This window comes from Littorina saxatilis, linkage group LG2 (assembly GCF_037325665.1).
Source record: "Littorina saxatilis isolate snail1 linkage group LG2, US_GU_Lsax_2.0, whole genome shotgun sequence".
Classification (NCBI taxonomy): Eukaryota; Metazoa; Mollusca; class Gastropoda; order Littorinimorpha; family Littorinidae; genus Littorina; species Littorina saxatilis.
This window is the reverse complement of record NC_090246.1, coordinates 50000999-50022796: the sequence shown is the minus strand read 5'-3', so window position 1 is coordinate 50022796 and position 21798 is coordinate 50000999. Positions and strand designations below refer to the sequence as shown.

Genomic DNA, 21798 nt, shown 5'->3' with positions numbered 1-21798 from the left:
GATGTAACTATTGCACTCTTATAACACATAAAATAGTGGATAAATAAGGGTGCACGAAATACATCATAGCTGGCTCTACTTTCTGTCGTCCTTGACATTCCAAAGTGCACATGTACCTGTCGACCGGATGTGCAACGGGTTACCGTTACCACGCTTTTGAGAACTTGCGCGAGAGTCGTTCAGTGCTATTGCTGAGTTTTAGTCTCGATTTGCCGAGACTATCATCACAGCGTCATAGATTTCATGACGTCTGTCGTCCATCGCGTCATATTATGGGGACGTAATCTGTTATTCGCTGTTCTATTTCTCTCTTGTGATCAACATGACAAGCCGTATGTGTTTGAGTGTGTGTGCTCGTGCTCTCAACTAAAACTAGCTCTTCTGCAGTGCAGTCCGCCCTATAGACGATGAAGGTGTCCACAATCTCAGGAGATGCGTGTGTAACCACTAGGTATTCAGTCAAATCCGTGTAAGAGGCTTTCAATTGACGGGGACAACCAAGCCACCATTATGCACCGACTTGACATAGATCAACAGACGTGCCTAAAGTTATGTGCAGAGGTGCCTCATCTGAATTAACACACAACTAAAGCTTGATGCTTCCGTCACACTTTGTCTTTTAGATCTTCATGGGATATACAGGTTACAACACTCGTGATTTTTTATATGGCTTGTATTTCAGTCAAGACCCAGCGGGAATATCCCTTGATATTCATCCGCTGGGTCTTGACTGAAATACAAGCCATATAAAAACCCACTCGTGTTGTAACCTCTATATATACCACTTTTGAATGAGAATATATGCCATTATATATCTTACCTATTAGAATGAGGGCCTTAGTGGCCTCATACCGCACACGCTGATCACTGTCCCTGTGAGCTCGCTCCTTCAAGGCATAGAATACCATGGTGTCTCCACATCGCAAAAGGCCTAATTGCTGTACAACAGAAAGAGTCATTCCATTAGGGCCTGATTTTGTGAGAGAAAAAAACAAATGACATATGTATTAATCTAATACATACCAACACTAGGTTAATTAGGGAACTTGGATAACCAAGAATATAGCAAAGTTTGAAAGAGAATCATTTTTTGTGTGTGAGTGCCACATTAAGTAAGTAACACTTAATTTAGCCAACAGGAGATTCTGTTCTTCCTCAGATTATTCTCTGCGGTTATTCTACAAGAAAAAAAGAAAAGACAACAAATACAAGGTACTGTGGATAAAGAAAACCTCTCAATGCAGCTAATTGCACAATGGCTCTAAATGTCAGATGGCCAATTATTTCTTCCTGAGGGCGATCGAATGGCATACACACGCTAAAAAAAAAAAATCACAACAAAGTTAATATCATGCCTTGAGCTCTAAATTAGCTACTGCCAAGAAAAGTTAATATCTTGAACTTTACAATATAAAGTTGGCCAAAAAATTATTGCAACAAATTTCAAACCCAAATTAAAGCATTAATTCCTGTGTCATTTAATTAAAACTGTATATGCCAAAGAAGGCCGTTTACTTAACCTTCAGGATCACCTTTTGGATTAAATATTTCTTTTACAGGGACCACGTGACCGCCGCTCAAGTAAGGGTACCCTCAAAATCGACCAGACAAAAACAGAAGAGCCGAATGAAAAATCGACAAAAAATCACAATAGGCAAAACATTGCAACCTTGACATACGAGAAGAAAGTCAAACCAATTATATACCCTGAACAGATTATTTTGTTTTGCTACCTTGTGTATTTCGCGTGCTATGCTATTCCTACTGATGCAGGTGTCGATCGCAAGAGCGGTCAAAAACGGAACGTTTTACGTCAATTTGTATGGGTATCATGTCAAAAAGCGCTACATTTTAGCAATGACTTGGTGGATTGCTTTGAAACTTTAAGAATATTTTACCAACATACTAGAGATACTTCGTGCGAAAGTTTGGATCGTTACGGTTATTTATCCAGATGTGACGCAATGTTTCGGAAAATGTTGTTAATCATGTCATAGGCTTGTTCACTTGTGTCCAAAAAATTCATGACTTTGCATATCTACAGATAAATGATTGATACAGACTCTGTCTAAGTTTCATTTGCGTGTAGTTGCTGGCGTTAATTTGCTAGTCATGCAAACACATGAGGAAAAAATGGAACGTTCACGCTGTTTCGCTCTTACAGCTGTTATCGCTCCGTGCCTCTTAAAACATGCTACGGTCATGCTTGGCTGGGCATCGCTGTGGCACCAGAATCATCACTTAAATATGTAGCGTGTTTACTGGTCCAGCAAATTTGCGTCTGTACTTACACGCACATAAAACTTTAGCAGTGTGTGTATCAATCATTTTTCTAAAGACATGCAAAGTCATACATTTTTTTTGACCCAAGGGAACTATCCTATGACGAGATTAAAAACTTCTTTCGAAAAATTGCATAACATTTTAACAAACACCTGTAACAATCCATCATTTTGCTCGAAGTATCTCTAGTATGTTGGTAAAACATTCTGAAAGTTTCAAAGCAATCCACCAAGTCATTGCTAAAGTGCAGACTTTTTTGTCATGATACCCCTAAAAAATGACACAAAAAGTCTTGCGATTGACACCTGCATCAGTAGGAATAGCATAGCACGCGAAATACGCAAGGTAGCAAAACAAAACAATCTGTTCAGGGTAGATAATTGGTTTGACTTTCTTCTCGTATGTCAAAGTTGTAAAAGTTTTGCCTATTGTGATTTTTTGTCAATTTTTCATTCGGCTCTTCCGTTTTTGTCTGGTCGATTTTGAGGGTACCCTTACTTGAGCGGCGGTCACGTGATCCCTGTAAAAGAAATATTTAATCCAAATGGTGATCCTGAAGGTTAAGTGAACGGCCTTCTCTGGCATATAAAGTGTTAATAAAATGACACGGGGATTAATGCTTTAATTTGGGTTTGAAGTTTGTTGCAATGATTTTTTGGCCAAGTTTATATCAGATCAAATTCATACAAAGGCAAAGGAAAAATATGTTGTCAATGCTAGCTATAAGTGCAGACAAACCTTTGCAGCATCCATCCTCTCCTCAGCTCTCTCTGAATTCAAATTCCGATGAACAATGGTCTGTTAACAAAAAATCAAACAGGAATTTCAGACAATGAAAGATATTTTTGAAAACAAACAAACACACAAAACATACCTAATAAATGGATGTCTTTTTGTCTAACTAAGGCCAAAAAAAATAGGTCTGTTTACGGTAACATAGGCCAAAACAAGTCGCGTAAGGCGAAAATACAATATTTAGTCAAGTAGCTGTCGAACTCACAGAATGAAACTGAACGCAATGCAATTTTTCAGCAAGACCGTATACTCATAGCATCGTCAGTCCACCGTTCAGGCAGTGAAATTGACAAGAAGAGCGGTTTAGTAGTTGCGCTGAGAAGGATAGCACGCTTTTCTATACCAACTCTTCGTTTTAACTTTCTGAGCGTGTTTTTAATCCAAACATATCATATCTATATGTTTTTGGAATCAGGAACCGACAAGGAATAAGATGAAAGTGTTTTTAAATTGATTTGGAAAATTTAATTTTGGTAATAATTTTTATATTTTTAATTTTCAGAGCTTGTTTTTAATTCAAATATAACATATTTATATGTTTTTGGAATCAGAAAATAATGGAGAATAAGATAAACGTAAATTTGGATCGTTTTATAATTTTTTATTTTTTTTTACAATTTTCAGATTTTTAATGACCAAAGTCATTAATTAATTTTTAAGCCATCACGCTGAAATGCAATACCAAAGTCCGGGCTTCGTCGAACATTACTTGACCAAAATTTCAACCAATTTGGTTGAAAAATGAGAGCGTGACAGTGCCGCCTCAACTTTCACGAAAAGCCGGATATGACGTCATCAAAGACATTTATCGAAAAAAGGAGAAAAACGTTCGGGGATATCAATCCCAGGAACTCTCACGTAAAATTTCATAAAGATCGGCCCAGTAGTTTGGTCTGAATCGCTCTACACGCACGCACGCACGCACACACACACACACACACATACACCACGACCCTCGTTTCGATTCCCCCTCGATGTTAAAATATTTAGTCAAAACTTGACTAAATATAAAAATAGGGTCGGTAGGTCGAGATTTTTTTTCTTTTTTTTTTCTTCAAAAAACCATATTTTTACGTTATTTTTCTTTTTTTTCTTCTTTTTTTTCCCCCAAATGCCAAAAAAAAGTCTAGGGTCGCGCGAAAAAAAATAGGGTCGGTCGGGTTACTGTAAACAGACTATTCGGTCGGGTTACCGTAAACAGACTATTTTTTTTTTTGGCCTAAGAAACCTTCAACCACTAGCTATTTCCTGATAAATGTACAGTAAATGGAAACTCCTACAGCCAGCCCTATCAAGTGCAGCATAAACTTCAAAATACTGAATATGGCTGCCTGACAATATAGACAACGATTATTAAAAGGCTCACCCATTTCTGATCTGACTAGAAAAGGCCTAAGTTGACTAATTTTTGGTATCCTCTGAATATCATAAACCAAATCAACATTAGCATCACACACAGACTGCCTTTTCAGAATATGTTAAAAGTCTATCAAAAAGGGCAAAAATAACAATGGATTAAAGAAAAAAACTATACATGTATACATTAACCAGAGGGTAATTAAGCTCACCTTCACTCTTTCCCATCTCAGCCCCTGATATTCATGGCCTCTAGACCTAGGCTTGATCTGCTTCCATGTGCCGACAGCTGCAACAAGTAGGCAGTTAAGGCCTGTGTTAATTTGCTTTTGGCTTCTAAGTATATTTGTCGATTAACTTTATTCAAATAGTTTTAACAAATATAGTGGGGCTCGATCACTACTTTTAATTATCCTTAGCAACTGGCTACCTTGACTGAAAGGGTGTGTGTGTGTGTGTGTGTGTGTGTGTGTGTGTGTGTGTGTGTGTGTGTGTGTGTGTGTGTGTGTGTGTGTGTGTGTGTTTTTGTGTGTGTGTATGTGTGTGTGTGTGCATGCCTGTGTGTGTGCATGCATGTGTGTGTGCATGCATGTGTGTGTGTGTTTTTTTTTTTTTTTTTTTTTGGGCCAAGCACATCATTGTGGGGCTTTTAATCAATAACATGCATCCGTCTACAATTTATCATCATTCATCCATCAACATTTATAATAGATATGTTTGGCAAGTATACACAACACACAGCATTAGGACATAACAGACAGACGGACATATAGCATGTGTGTGTTTGTGTGTGTGTGTGTGTGCGTGAGTGTTTGTGTGTGTGTGCATGTGTGTGTTTGTGTGTGTGTGTGTGTGTGTGTGTGTGTGGATGTGTGTGTGTGTGTGTGTGTGTGTGTGTGTGTGTGTGTGTGAACAATAGCACATTAAAGCACTCAAATTACCTGTGCAGTCAAAACCAGTCAAACAGGAGTGAGTTTCGGCTAATTTGATGATATATAGCTCTATAAAAATATGCCATGTGAACACAAAGGTTTGCCAGAGCTATACCACAAGACAACAGCAGTCAAACCCAATCACAGCACTATACTCTTTACAGGTGTCATCAAACGGACGCACATGAAAGGCAGAGCTATAAATAGCTCACGCTCATGGCCGGCAGACAACTCTGTGCAGAGCAGCTGCTGTGAAAGGGAGACTACTGCGTCACTCTGTCACAATTGCCCCTGTTGGAATTAACTTTGTCGCCAAAGTTCTGAACCAGGACCCGATAACTAAACCAACTAGTCCCTTCCAGGTTGATTGTGATGGAAACAGCACAGAAATTCCTGGTCATACCGGCATGTCAAACCCCATCCAGCTGGCTAGCGCCAAATGTAACCAAGTGTACAAAACACTCAATCACCTTTGTACAAAGCCAGACAACCAGAAGTGAGTCCGGGCTAAATTAATAGCCCCATAAAAATCTCCCATGTGAACACAAAGGTTTGCAACAGCATACCAGGAGACAACAGCAGTCAGACCGTAGCTATTACAAACAGGCTTCCCTACACTTGACAGCTGTCATCAAACCGATGCACATGAAAGGTAGAGGTATAAACAGCTCACGCTCAAGGCTGGCAGACACCTCTGTGCAGAGCAAATGGTTGAAATGCTGACAGAATCAGGGGTTACTGCATCAACCCGTCACATGTGTGTGTGTGTGTGTGCGTGTGTGCGTGCGTGCACGCCTCTGTCTGTCTGTGCCCACAGGGACATACTTTTGTCATTGCAGATTGGTGTGTGAAGCCCATATAGCTAAAACCCCAAAACAAAGACAGCCAAAGTTCCAGAATTCAGAATCATAAAACAAGAAAGGGATGTTATTGGAACGTTAAATTTATGACAAAGCAAATTGCTCTTGGTTTTTGATTCAATACAGCTAAAACTAAAATCTGAAAAAAGTAATTTGACAAGAAGTGAGTATGCTCCGAAAATTATATACCAGTGAACAAAATCAGAGAACTAAGTTTCCACAAGCTGACAGAATGGTTTATTAAATCTTCCAAGATGACAGAATGGTTTATATTATAATACTTAAGACCGGGAACAGACTACTTCCAATTCAGTAGGGGGGCGACTATCCTCAACCCGGCGGGTCCCCAGGTGGCGGATAGGGGAACGGCCCCCAGATATGGGGGCCAGCTGCGAATATAGAATAAGCAGTCCCGGACCAACTAGCGATGTCTCTACCAGGACGGGGTGGGTTGGCAGATGGCACTGACTACCTTATAAATGCCCTACGTGTCCGATGACGGTTACACCATGCGGGTAAGAGCCGCATTAAAAGCTCTAGCCCCGGGGTGGGACCCCCGGTAAGAAATCCCCCATGTGTTCCCAGGGTTAGGTTTTTGAGCCAGGAACTAAGGGCGGGGTAACCCCGAAAGAAACCTAAGGGCTGAAGTCGGAGGATCTGGGCCAACAGGCGCACCTTAACCAACCACAGATCCATGCAAAAACGCAAAATGAAATGTCGACAGTCCGAAATGCACGACAAGAAGAAGATAATACTTAAGTTGGAAATCAAAAAAGAAATATTCAACAACAACAAAAAGGTTACCACAGACAAAAATGCCTACTAAATGACAAAAAGACACAATAATTAAATGCATACTTACATGTCTGCATGCTTGTCAGAGCTGCTGCCATTCTAAACTGTGACCGAACTTTCTTCCTGCAAAGACCAAATTCTTTAGGTCAAACACTTGAAACTTCAATAGAAATATGAATATCGATACAACAAAAAAACATGGTCAAAACATTTCTCCACTCTTCCTCTGTGATTCATTTTCATTTGTAGATATATATATCTGACCTCCCTTGCTCATGATGTATTTCTTCAGCATTCTCGCTTTTGACGTAAATCTATGATGTGAAAGAAACAATTCAAAGTCAGCACAGACTTTCTTCTGAGATTTGTTAAAATCTCTTATATAAATGATCATCTCACTTTTCCAGCACATTATCATCTCAGTGCCAATATTTATTTTTATTTTTTAAATTACTACGATATCATGATGCCTGCTACCATGCATCTCTGAGGAGGGAAACTCTATCAACACCTTATCTGTTCTCTGTGATAAAAAATAAAAATTAAAAAAAATTAAAATAAAAAAGGATGTCTTTATGTAACAAAGGCTTTTACAATGGAACCTCCCTTTCAAGACTGCCAAAAAAAGAGGGACATGGAAAGTTTGTCAGTTCATAATGACTGGCACATTGAGAGAAAGGGAGTAAAAGAGAGTAACACAGGGAAAGCGTTATAGACAGATTAAGAACAAAGGAGCTGTTTGAGTTCAAATCGGAGACGAGTGAAACTTTTCTTGTGGGGACCCACAAGATCTGAACAAGAGATTCCTTTACATGAGACCATGATGGATAGTGCATGCTAAAGATTAAAAAAAAAATACAGCAAAAATATGAAAATCAAGATTTGAGCTAATTTACTAGCTAAGTGCATTCACACAAACGAGACCTTTTATTTTATGTACAGTACCACTAAATCCAAACGGATAACCTCAAACACACTGAAAACTGGAAGCAGGAAAAAGGTAAGATCATAAAAATACATGCACAAGAGTCGATCTTCAAATATTTTGGAATGCTAAGCTGATATCATCACAAAATGCCTTGAAGAAATAAACAAGCACACACAAAATAAACAAACAATTAAACAAACAAACCAAAACTCTGTAATGCTACAAAGTCATAATGGTATTACCATCTCAAGACATTTTTTCTGTCAAAGCTGAAAGCATATATAGTTTAAAAACATGACAATTAGGTTCCTCTATATTACTGCACCACCATGCATCTCTACACAAAACAAAACAGATGCAAAGCATTTCAAATGCACTCTCTGCTTTGATCTATTTAGCAAATTGTTCTGCCTTTGAATATAAAGGGAATCAAAATGATAGTCTAAATAAAAACGTGCATACAATTATTTTTTTTTAAATCCAGAAAGGAATTTTATTCAAGTGACATTATAAATCAAAAGTTCACTAGGTGTATCGAAAGAGTGCTGACACGGCAATGGTTGATGAAGTAAAATAATATTTCAGCAAGAATAAAACTGTGATTATGAGGACAGTGGACTTGACCTATTATCATAACATTACCCAAACTGAATAAATTAGAGCTGGAAGTAAATCCCAAAGTTATCCTTTATGTATAATTTCTTTTCATCGTTTTGCTTGAATGACTTCAAACCATTAGATACATTAATTCCAAAAATGAAAAGAGTCGCAGCCCCTGAAAGAAGAAGAAAAAGGTATCATAATTTGTGAGTAATCCACACAAATAGAAAATGTATCATGGATGTCAAAGTAGCAAAAGAAAAAAATGTAAAGAAAAAAGTTAAAGAGAGAAAGAAAAAAAGCTTCAGAGTATCTGATATATACTGAAAGAAAAAGTATAGAAAATCTATCCTGAATTTCATAAGCAAAATAAATAGTCCAAAGAAAACCAGATTGTGCCAAAGAGAGAGTGGAAAGTTAGGGCTGAGCTGAAGAAACTAGGAATTACATGTACCTGCTGAAAGAAAGATTAGCACCTGCAGTTTATACAACAGAAGTGAGAATCAGCTACAGTGGAGGTACCAATTACCTGTAGTAATCTGCTTCTATCATTATAGCCCTGCAAGTTCAGCATGTTATTGTTGTCAGAAAATGTTCAGTGTGAAAACTATCACAGAAAAGACATGCTAACACATGATATTATACACAGAAGTGATAAAATACAAGTTTAATTTACATGTTCTTTTTTTGTTAACATGACCTTGACAATAAAACAGACAAACAAAACATTCAGCAAGTTTTAATTAACATACAGTCAATACTTCCCTTTCTTGTGCAAAAATGCTGCTATAACCAAGATGCTATCATGCTATCAATGTGCATTTTTGTGTTTTTACAAACAATACCAAGTTGCATGAAGCGATACCAAACATTTAGTCAATCTGTCAACCTGACACTTCAACCAAAGGCAACACTGAAAACCTGGGATCAGTCGTCATCGAGACTAGCAAGGCTTGGCTAACTGAAACCCGAAGACCAAGACGGGTTCAGACGGTTATGGCTAGACATTCAAACAAAGGACCTTATTTGCATTAACACATTTTTTCCCCACAAGTTTTTAGAGTAAACAATGGCATATCTATATATATTTTTGTATTCACAGGGAATTTATATTAAAAAAAAATCCGTTTTGAATTTCTAATTGAAATTTTTATTTTAATTAGAATTTAACAAAACTCTATGAACAAACGGATTAACTAATTTCTAAATATCCTAATTGAAATGTATAATCCAATAGTCTGGACCTAGACAAACATTGTTTGACCAAAATTTCAATCAGTTTTATTGAAAAATGAAGTCACCTGAGTGCGCCCTCAACTTTTGTGAAAAAAAGGTATGACGTCATCATAAAACATTTATCTAAATAATGGGAAACGCTCATCTAAGAATAATACCTGGAAGGTGTACGTGTAAAACTTCATAAACACATATTCAGTAGTTTTTATGGAATTGCTCTACACACTCACACGTCCCAACAGTACTCGTTCCTTCAAGAGATAATAACTACACTGCAGACTGTTGATGGGGTTAGGTAATTTAGGACACTACACTACTCACCTTTAAACATCACTGACGCGATTCTGTGGAGAATTTATCGATTGAAGTTACGAACGCGTAGTTTCATATCGCGTCACTTGGTCACCGATAGGGGAAAACAAAATACAGTTCCAAACTTTGAAAATAAGCCAGTCGGCCATTTTGGCTAGACAGAAAACGTGAGCAAGAGCTTTGCTGATGAACATCGATGCACACACACACACACACACACACTGACAGATTGAGAAAACAAACACAGACTACCCGGCTACAGTCTAACACTGTTGCTTCTTCTGCACAATTTCATGACGTCATCACATTTTTTGATTTACCGAATTTGAGTAAACCATTGTTCTTACATTTTGAGCAAATTTTTCTAGTAAATATGTCATAGCTATATATTTTTGGATTCAGTGAATAATAAAGAACACAATAAACAAAATTTTGATTCACTTATTAAAATTTTAATTTTAATTAGAATTTTGAGAAATTTAATGACCAAGCTCATTTATCAATTTGTGATTGTCCAAGCTGAAACGCAATCCCATAGTCCGGACTAAGTCAAAGATTGCACGCTTGGCCCTAATTTCCATCAATTTGATTGAAAAATGAGGACGTGACAGGGTCGCCTCAACTTTCACTAAAAGCCGGATCAAAGACATTTATCAATAAAATGAAAAACACACATCTGGGGATATCATCTGGAAGAATTTATATGCAAAGTTTCATGAAGATCTGTCGAGTACTTTTCTCTCAATTGCTCCACACACACACACATACACTCACACATTATACATACACACATACACCACCACCATCGTCTCGATTCCCAGTCTATGTTAAAACATTTAGTCAAAACTTGACTAAATCAAAAATGTACACCTCATAACACATGATTGTGTTAATGTGTTCTGGTTTGGTTGGGTTGGGTTGGGTTTGGTCTGGTTTGATTTTAGTGGATACAAAATTTAGTGATCAATAAGTACACAGCAAACAAACATCGGCAATGTAATTGTGTTAAAGCAAACCAAACGGGATCAACGAGGGAACAAGACTGACTGCAAATGACATGTTACTATAACCAACAAGCAATATGTTAAGGAAGACAGGATCCACAAGCAAATAAGAATACCCACACATGCATACATAAATATGAAAAAATAAGAAAAATGAGGGTATAACCCTTTAAACACAAGTTTCACTAAAGTCTTTCAAGCAAATTAATACTTACGCTGATGATTTCTGACTCTGGGAGGTGTCCCTCTCAATCATTTTGCGGAATCGTCTTTCCATGGAGCTGGGTCCGGGCGTGTTGGGTTTGGGTTTCTGACGGTACAACACCAGCTTTGTCTCCTCCATCAGGTTACGCTGGTCGACCAGTCGCTCTGCAGGGGCGCGTTGATCTGGATCTGGCTCCGCAAAAGAGCTGGCAAACTGCGGAAACTCCTTGTTGTGATTCTGAAGGAACAAACGTGAGTCGATCACTTTCACTCTACAAACCATGAATGCCTTCACAAGACGAATCAAAAGTAATGGTTGACTTCAGTCTATCAATGGACAGATGAGTACACAGAAGGCATGCGACTTTACTTCTTTCTTTATCATGGAAAGACTGCATGTTAACAACAATTTGTTTTTTGTTTGAGATCAGTAAACAGTTGGAAATAAGCACTTTCTATACAAAATAATGGCGGGAGACAGCTTAATCACCTCACAGCACATTTTGACTGCAGGTAGTAGAAAACATGGAGTGGAACAATTAAGACACTTACATACTCTTTCTTTAACAAAAAAATCGGAGTACCTGGGCAGGTAACTGTAGCTCAGTTGGTAGTGGATGGCTTTGTAGCCAGTTCATGGCTATTTACAAAGGTTGGAATCCCAGATTCGGTGAGAAATTTATTTGTGCAGACTCTCTTTGGTGTCTGAACACTCCCGTGTGCAAACATGCCCACGATAAAGATCCCAAGCTCACAGTGAAAGTCTCAGGGCTTGGATAACACAAACACATCCAATAATCATCTCTCACAACTCATCATCATGATCATCTCATGATACTTTAACGAGACAAGCCTAATACCAGAGTGTCAGAGAAAACAGCTGCAGTAGGCTTGTTCGAGTTAAAATATCACACCATATTCAGCGTATTACCAATACCTGTCCTAATCCAGTCAAACCTGTCAATAAGGAACACCCCCAAGGACCGACAACAAATGTTCGTTAAAGAGAGGTTGTCACTATGGAAAGATGCATTACAGTGTCAGAAGACAAACTCGTCTGGGATCCTTCGCAGTGGTTGTTGCGGGCAGGCAGTTGCTTTAAAGAGGTAGTCACAAGGGCAGGTTAGCCTGAGAGGACGTTAAACTCAAACAAGAGGCGAAGCCTTCAAGGCTCACGTAAGAAATCGACAAACAGTAACACAAACTCAATCACTCCGTCACACACACACACACACACACACACACACACACACACACACACACACACACACACACAGTAAGCGCCATAGGTGAAACTGTGCAAGAAAGCGAGACCCTGGATCTGCCAAGTAGTCTCGGCCCGCTCACAATAACTGACCGAGACTTTCAGTAATTCCTTTGCGTGACGTCTAACCCTCTTACGTCATAATGTGACGTCTTCAAATAGTTTCTATCACACACGTCAAACACTTTTGACCGAGACTGACGTAATCCATAGACTCGGAAATGTTAAAGTTTCTATCACACACACACACACACACACACACACGCACAGACAGACAAAGTTTATCATCGCATAGGCTACACTTACGTGAGCCAAAAAGTCAGTCAGTTTGAGTAACCTAGGGGAGTGGGGAGTACTCACAGTTCGTGTGATTGGCAACACTTGGGGCGGAGGGATGGTCTTAGGATAGAAGATCAGCCGTGATGGTGTGGAAGTGTTTGTTGACTGTCGTTCGAATTTTGGTACTGCCATGGATTCTTGAGTCAACTGATGATGCTGGTTGAAGTTGACTGGTAAAGATTTGCACTGTCAGGACAAACAAATACCATTCAATGACAGCCATTTGACTTGCCGCTTATAGCTTTAAGGCTACTGCAGTGCACTCAGTTCATTTTAAGACGAACTAACCATAAATATGTCCTATGTGGTAAGGATGTATACCTGTATCAATGTAAACATTATATCTATTCCCCTTATTTTCAGATTTAATTTAACAGAATCCAAGTAACCTGCACTGGTTCATTAGCCCAATTTCAAAGGTTTATATGACAGGGTAGTTAATTATCAACTTAAAGAATAGTGCAAGAAAAGTCAGCCCAGAGCTGGACACCACATATTGCTCAACTAAATCTTCTTTTCAGTATTATAGGACAAGGAAAAGCCAGACAAAGCATTATAATTACATGTAGCATCAAATACAAGAGAAGTAAAGAAAATAAATAATAAACTTCTAAACTCAGTCTAGTTCTTTCCTGAATAGTACATGTGGAATACTATGTTGAAAAAAAAATTACTTCATAAGAAACAGAAAAAGAAGGGGAAACAGAAAAAGAAGGTGGGCAACACTGTAACATTCTCTTATGATCTGATAAACAAAGGGAAGTTAATAAGCACATACGACATGTGTAATAGAGTTAAGTCAGAGTTATGCGGAACCAATCTCCTTTTGATTCCTTTCATTTTTTTTTTATTCTCTTATGTTTTTTTCAGTTTAAGAATAAATTACTGCTGTACAAAATACCACCAAGACCCTCGCACACACGCACGCACACAGGCACACACATACACAAACACACTCACACAATCGCACAAACAAACTGACAGATTGTGGAAACAAACACAGAATACCTGGCTACAGCCTAACACTGTTGCTTCTTCTACACATATCAATTCTATCGACAAAAACAAAACAAAATCTAACACCAAAATACTCTCAATGGCAAACAGCTAGAACAAAGGAAGGGATCAAAAGTAGACTACGATGACAAAAATTACCGTTTCCCACAACCTACAAGCCTTCATGTGAGCTTTGCTCATCTCAGTACTGGGCTGCAATACACATAACCATGCATACAACATATGTATAAGACACATCATCTGTGTTTGCCAAATGTGTATGAATGTGTATGCTGCCTGTTTCTATTACCCGTGTGACTTGGAATAATAGGCCGTGAAAAGTAGGATATGCGCCGAAATGGCTGCGATCTGCTGGCCGATGTGAATGCGTGATATATTGTGTAAAAAAATTCCATCTCACACGGCATAAATAAATCCCTGCGCCTTGAATATGTGCGTGATATAAATTGCATAAAAAATAAAAAAATATATATAAAAAAATCCCTGCGTTTAGAACTGAACCCACGGAATACGCGCGATATAAGCCTCATATTGATATTACTGACAAAATAGGCAGCCATGAAATATCAAATGATCAGCATTTTTCAAGGAAATGTGTCCATGTGGTTGGAAAGTGAAGATTGACAATGCACGTGAACACCTCAGTATTCAAATCCTGAAATAGGTGTTCCATTAATTAACTTCAAAATTGCAGTCACAAACAATAGTCCTGATTAGAAATAATAATATCAGAAAAAATTAGTGCATGCGTAGTGAAGATTTACATACTTTTTTGGGCAATCCAGGGTGGGCAGTCTCAGCATCAGAAGCTGCTTCTGCAAAACAGATGAGATCAATTATTTATTTTTTTTTAAATGGCAAAATATTCGTAACAAATAAATTCCTTCATTATATTTCAGTAAAGTACAGTGGTACAGTAAAAACCCCTTTTTAAGATTGCCCAATTTAAGACTCCCTCCCTTTTATCTCAGATTTTCTGTTCACAACCTCTGACATGTACCCCCATTTTAAAATTCACAGATTTGTGGAGGTCTGACTTCATCGTACCTCTGATGAGAGGACACCCATGGGATCAGACAAAAGTCTACATTGCAAATATCCTCTCATGGCAGGTATACTTAGATCAAATGCATAGACTGAGGGACAACATAACTTGTCATCATTTTCACAAGTTTTCATTCATAACCAGCTGGGTAACAAAAAACACTGTTACCGAGTAACAAATCGAGGTGGTAAATGGGTTTGAGCTGTCAGGTGAAACGTGGATTGTTAAAGTAAAAGCCGGCTTTGGATTTGTGTTTCCGAGGACAACAATTGTAAGCATTTACTCCCAAAGACCCAATCAATGTTGATAATTACCGCGGCGACTCATGGTCAATTTGCAACTTATTTCGGTAATCGCCGAATGCACAACGAAAAGTCATAAAACACTTACAAGACAAGGAATATGCCAAAGACTTACTGAACTCGCAAATATGATGTCATTAACTCTGTACATTTTCAGACTGGAAGAAAAGCGACAGACAAGTATGACGTGTTATCTCGAACTTCTGACGCGCTAATTTGGGGCACTGAATTGTATTATAAAATATACGTTCAGAATAGGGATCCCATGTATTATTGTGCATACTTTTGCTCATCCAAAATGATGACCAAAAAAATGTTTGGTGGCTTGTTGTCAGACCAGCTTTTTTGTTGGGCATCAAGCCACCAACCATCTTATAGTGTCCTTTATTGAAAGGTATCCCCATTTAAGACCCCCCAATTTTAGACTTCCTCCCTTTTAAGACCCTGTTTTCTCAGAGTTGTTCATAACCTCTGTAAATTTACCCCCATTTAAAGACTCCCTTTGTATTAAGACCTGATTTTCTCAGATTTTTGGAGGTCTTAAAAGGGGGGTTCCACTGTAACAGTTACTTGTGTGTGTGTTGAACTCACTGTCAATGTTCTGCAGAAAGCTGGCTTCAGGAGGGCCATCAACAGGCGGAGGTTTGCGACGGACCGACAGCTGGGCGGCATTGTAGATCTTCTCCTGCATGTTGTGCACCTTGAACGCTAGCTTGTCCAGTGCCTCTCTCTGCAAAATATTCACCCAGCATGACTCAAACAATCAAATTTCATCCACTAAAAGTACAGTGGAACCCCCAATTTAAGCTTCCCTCCTTTTTAAGACTTTGTTTTCTCAGGCTTTCCGTTGTTAACCAATGTAAAATTACCCCCATTTCAAGACTCCCTCCTTTGTAAGACCTGATTTTCTCAGACCTTGTTTTCTGACTTTCCTTTGTTAGCCAATGTAAAATTATCCCCATTTCAAGACTCCCTCCTTTGTAAGACCCGATTTTCTCAGACCTTGTTTTCTTTCCTTTGTTAGCCAATGTAAAATTATCCCCATTTTAAGATTCCGTCCTTTGTAAGACCCTATTTTCTCAGATTTTTTTAGGTCTTCAAAGGGGGGGTTCCACTGTATTACCAGTTTTACGTTACATGTTGCTGTCTTTCCAAAGTGGGGGTATTGATACCGGTAATACATTCATAATACTCAACAGTGAAGTGGGTTGGGAGGGGGTGGTGGGTTACCCAGAAACACAATTCCCTGAATATCCACAGCCTTAGATGAACAAACCATTCAGGGTAATGAAATAATATCTTCTGTAAGATTTTGAGATGACTTAGATGTTAAATTTGTTTTTACATGAATATCTTTGATGTCCTTCGCTGTCAGTGTTGTCTTCCATGGAAGGTCAGTAAAATCTGTTTCACCTGTACAAAAAAATTAATATAAAAATAAATTAAAAAACTGAGAAATGTGTCACAATAAAGCAAAAGAGCAACAGAAAAAGAACCAAACAATGATGACAACTGTCTTAAAAAGCATTAAGAAAAGGTTACAAATTAAAAAAGAAATGATGCCTACAGGTTCAGAAAACAAATTCAGCAAAGAAAGAGAGAAAAAATAAAAATAAATCAAAAGAGAAGCAAACAAACAAACAAAAAACAGAAACAAATAAACACAACCTTCTGACCTCATATTTTACATCCACTATGACATCACATATATATATATATGTAGTGAAACCCCAAACCCTAGCCCTAAATTTACAACTAATGGTCAAGTTAAATGTAAAGTTTCCCTGAACTTCCAGATAGCAAAAGATAAATTGGTACTGTCCACTACAGTGGAACCACCCTTTTAAGACTTTCAAAAATCTGAGAAAATCAGGTCTTAAAATGGGGGTTCCACAGTATGCAAATCATACATACAGAGGCTGTTTCCTTCCACAAAACATTTGGAATAACACCAAGACTCACATCTCCGAAGGAAGGATCCGGGAACAGCCAGGCCCACCTTGTGATAAGACAGGGGGTCATCATCACCAAAAATCCTGGAGAACTTGCTGTACTCGAATCGGTGGTGCTCTGACTGCCAATACGCCGTTCCAATGTCTTCTGGCTCCTCTGGAACTACTGACAACATATAATTTGACAGTTTCAGGACAAACTGAAAAAGCGTATATGCTATCTCAACAATGAAGAAACGCAACAAACATGAACGCATGCACACACACATGCACGCACACACACACACACACACACGCACACACACACTTAGGTCCCAAAAGAACGAATAAAACAATTGTACAAGCATGTTTTTCATAAGAAAGAAGACAGCTGTAATATATATGTACTGTGAAGCTGACTCACCTATTTCCTTCACTGCCTCTTTTCTTGGCGACTCAATCTTGACATGTGGTTTAGACACTGGGGTCTTGCCTTTCGTGTCAACCACTCCTACCTCTGTGATGAAAGTCTTCTGTACCTGTCCTTTATCACCCTCTTCTCCTTCTTCTTTCTTCTCCTCTTCACTTGATTCCTCTTCTTCTTCCTCCTCCTCCTCATCCTCAGAGAATCCATCCTGCCCTCGGCTCTGTGGGGTTTTGGGCGTGTCTGCTTCATACTGTGAGTCAGGTTCAAGGTGGTGAACAGGGGAACCTTCCTCTGTGTCCTCCTCGCTGTCTGAACCATCAGAGTCTCCTTCACTTTCCTCTGACTCCTCCTCATCTGACTCTGGTGGGGCGGGGATGTGGTGTTCCTAGTAATACACATGAAGGAGGCTTATTATGGCGGGGATGTGGTGTTCCTAGTAATACACATGAAGGAGACTTATTATTGAAGATTGCTCTCTATCTGACATTAGCACTCTATTTTTTGCATGCATTATTAAATCACACACGGGCGGGGATGTAGCTCAGTCGGTAGCGCGCTGGATTTGTATCTAGTTGGCCGCTGTCAGCGTGAGTTCGTCCCCACGTTCGGCGAGAGATTTATTTCTCAGAGTCAACTTTGTGTGCAGACTCTCCTCAGTGTCCGAACACCCCCGTGTGTACACGCAAGCACAAGACCAAGTGCGCACAAAAAAGATCCTGTAATCCATATCAGAGTTCGGTGGGTTATAGAAACACGAAAATATCCAGCATGCTTCCTCCGAAAATGGCGTATGGCTGCCTAAATGGCGGGGTAAAAAACGGTCATACACGTAAAATTCCACTCGTGCAAAAAACACGAGTGTACGTGGGAGTTTCAGCCCACGAACGCAGAAGAAGAAAAAAAATCACACACTAGTGACAATGAGAAAATTAAACTGTAATAATAACTGTAGACACTTTCTGGCATTACTAAACCACACAGCAATCTAATGGGACTGCTTCACTGTGATGTTAAATGTTATCTGTTCCGTTGTACATTTCAACACAAAACTGACAGCAACACGGTGGCCTAGTGGTAAGGCGTCCGCCCAGTGAGCGGAGGTCGTGAGTTCGAACCCCGGCCGGGTCATACCTAAGACTTTAAAATTAGCAATCTAGTGGCTGCTCCGCCTGGCGTCTGGCATTATATGGTTAGTGCTAGGACTGGTTGGTCCGGTGTCAGAATAATGTGACTGGGTGAGACATGAAGCCTGTGCTGCGACTTCTGTCTTGTGTGTGGCGCACGTTAAATGTCAAAGCAGCACCGCCCTGATATCACCCTTCGTGGTGGACTGGGCGTTAAGCAAACAAACAAACAAACAAACACAAAACTGGAGACAAAAACACACGAAGACTTGACGTACAGTGCGTAATGAATGTTACCTGTTGCCAGTTTTCAGGTGATGCTTCAATGTCCCCATCCTCCCCACCTACACTGCCAGTCGCCTCTGAGGTGTCGGGAACAGACACTTCCTTCAGGGGAGAGAAATCACCCGAAGACTCTTCAGCAATGTCTTCTTGGCCTGTCCAAGAAATAAATTGACACAAAAAAGCTTAATTTCAACCTTCTAGAGTCAATCAGTCGCAAATGGTTATAAGTCCTTCTTCCATATGCATGTGTGCCTATCAGAATGTGATGCTGGAAGGTCTTCCACTATGCAAATGTGTGCATTTGCACACAAATATACATGACAGAGAAGGGCGGTGAATGTGTCGTGTGCACACTTGAGTTTATCAAACATGGACCCAACTATCCTGTTGACTGAATAGTTTTGTTGGACAGTTTTAACTGTAAATAAATACAAAATCTTAGAAATGTTCTGCAATATCTTTTGCTTCTACAGAGAGAAAAGACTTGAAACTGTACTGAGAAACAAAATTATCTAATTTCCCCTGACAGTTCTGAATGGTCAAAGTTGAATGTTCTTTGTTGTTGTTTTTGTTGTTTGAACTTATTCATTTGATTTGTCTATTCTCCAAAAGCTTTCAGTCAGTTTTCCGGAAAACCTTTTTGTGAATTAAAAACATACCTGACGTTAAAGTGGTCATAGATGCATACAAGTGGCGGTGCACTTTTTCTTTTCCCTCTGCCCCCTCAAGCCTGGGACTGATCTCCAGAGAACTGTGAAAACCATGGTGGATGGAGCGACGGGGCTGGTGTGAAACATCTAATGGTTTAACACTGGCGTCGGTCAGCTTCCCATAGTCATCACTGAAGTCAACGCCTCTGATGCCGTGAGAGTCACTGCTGTCGGGCAGGCGGCCCCCAGAGAGTTTCATTTCAGTGTCTGTGCTGGTCAAGCCAAAGTCGCTGCCCAGGATCTGTGCCAGAGAGCGTGTACGCTCACGATCACGGTCTCCATGTGCAATTCGTTCTGCGCTGTCCAAGGGGCGACCTTCATCACTGTCGGACCCTGAATCGTAGTCGCGATGCAGGCGATTAATTGGCCGACTCTTGAAAAGAGACAACACCAATGTAAGAATTAAATCATGTTCAGGCAATCGATTGGTCATGCACTCTTACAATGATGCGCAACTCCATCCTGACCTCAGGTCAAAATGAGTTCGGCTCATTCTCTCCCTGACAGGATGCCTTGAGTTTCGAAACCGATTTTTTTTTTACATATTTAGAGCTTTTTGTAATGTGTTATGGATGTAAGCAGATTCGCGATCGTCGATAATGATTTTTCATGGTGTTTTGTCATTTCTAAATTACAGAGGAATTTTTATTTTAGATAGTTTCAAGCGAGCTATTTTTCGCGGATGTATTTACTGTGCAAACAACTCTAAATATGGCACAAGTGTCACGTGATAATCAACTGTTTGGTTTCGGCGCTCCCTGGAGCAGACGATTTTTTGTACAGTGATGCAACCATATATTACGGTCTCCTTCCGGCAGCAGTCCCAAAATTTCGACTTGTTTTGACCTTAGAACGATGTCTTTATCATAACTGTGAAGAACAGAACGGAGATCACTGTCGAAGTCGGCCAATCTGCAATCATTTTTGTCTCGCGAACACTGCTTGTGAACAACATATGGGAGATAACTCTGTATTCTGGTTTTGATAGATTCGCGTAGGACTTTCGTGTCCGGTCAGAGAAACAACTGGCGACAGCCGTGGAGCGAGGATTATCAGAATGGCGCAACTCATGCAAAACATTGCATTTTAATTTTTTTACATTAAATATATTTTGTCTCTATGAAATAATACTTTTAAAAAAAGCAGAACTAGTTACTCCAGAATAACCTTTTTACATTAAAACCCCAGCTGCAGACAAAGTGTTAGTTCTGTTACAAGCTAACTACACAAAATAACCCTTAATTACTTAATTACCATGAAGGTTCAAGTCAATCAGGCAAACTCACTGACTCATTCTCTTTCCTACTCATGTAAGCTGCAGTGGAATGAGCTTTGTGTGTGTGACGAAACATGGTTAACATAAATATGCATGGAAATGTCAAAACATATGATATCCCATGGTAGCTGTGATGAAAGAACACCCTTGAGACTAACCCAAAGTTTCCTTACATCTCACGTGTCCTCTCACAACAGGTTTACTTTGGTGAGCTCAATAGACAAAGGGTGAAGACAAGGTGTCCTCTTGTGAGTGCTAGAGCTGGTGTTCTCTACTCAGAGGGGCCTAATACATTGCAAATACCATTGTAGATTCTCTCCTTTTTTCAAAGCTTTTCCCTGATTGATGCATTACCTTCAGTCTTTTTCTGCCACACAGCTCCCCCATCTTGTCCTCAAGCCAAATGACTCTTTTACGGGCAGCGTTGATGTCACCGATTCCTTTATACAGGGCCTCGTTTAAATCTGATCGAGCATACGCCAACTCAGTGTTCAGCTTTCTCATCACCTGAAAGCGCAAAGTTAAACAAAATCAATTTTATTACGAAGCAGAAGCTGTTAATGGTTTGACAGGATATTCCTCATCCTCCATCATTATTCAAATCAACAGAAACAAGAGGCGAAGCCTTCAAGGATCACGTAAGAAATCGACAAACAGTAACACAAACTCAATCACTCAGTCACACACACACACACACATAGTAAGCATAGGTGACACTGTGCAAGAAAGCGAGACACTAGATCTAGATCTGTCTGTCTGCATGTAGCCTACTT

The 21798-nt window shown here is 39.4% G+C and overlaps 1 protein-coding gene across 6 annotated transcripts in view; it reads right to left on the bottom strand.

Moving 5' to 3' along the window:
- Window positions 1-21798, bottom strand: part of LOC138959151 (uncharacterized) — a 47867-nt gene that overhangs the window by 22475 nt on the left and 3594 nt on the right. For 3 of the 6 annotated variants that reach the window (XR_011453644.1, XM_070330524.1, XM_070330519.1), the window contains exons 4-19: window positions 21380-21532; window positions 19699-20122; window positions 19052-19191; window positions 17628-18015; window positions 17235-17390; window positions 16618-16685; window positions 15864-16002; window positions 14694-14740; window positions 14064-14117; window positions 12930-13094; window positions 11317-11543; window positions 9079-9108; window positions 7089-7144; window positions 4647-4723; window positions 3022-3081; window positions 821-938 (exon numbers count right to left, since the gene is read on the bottom strand). Coding sequence is in view for 5 of the 6 variants with exons in the window: in XM_070330524.1 (XP_070186625.1) it covers window positions 821-938; window positions 3022-3081; window positions 4647-4723; window positions 7089-7144; window positions 9079-9108; window positions 11317-11543; window positions 12930-13094; window positions 14064-14117; window positions 14694-14740; window positions 15864-16002; window positions 16618-16685; window positions 17235-17390; window positions 17628-18015; window positions 19052-19191; window positions 19699-20122; window positions 21380-21532 (2302 nt within the window). In the remaining variant the exon portion in view is untranslated. The remainder of the gene's footprint in view (window positions 1-820; window positions 939-3021; window positions 3082-4646; window positions 4724-7088; window positions 7145-9078; window positions 9109-11316; window positions 11544-12929; window positions 13095-14063; window positions 14118-14693; window positions 14741-15863; window positions 16003-16617; window positions 16686-17234; window positions 17391-17627; window positions 18016-19051; window positions 19192-19698; window positions 20123-21379; window positions 21533-21798) is intronic. The other 3 variants (XM_070330520.1, XM_070330521.1, XM_070330522.1) reach the window with 3 other exon arrangements.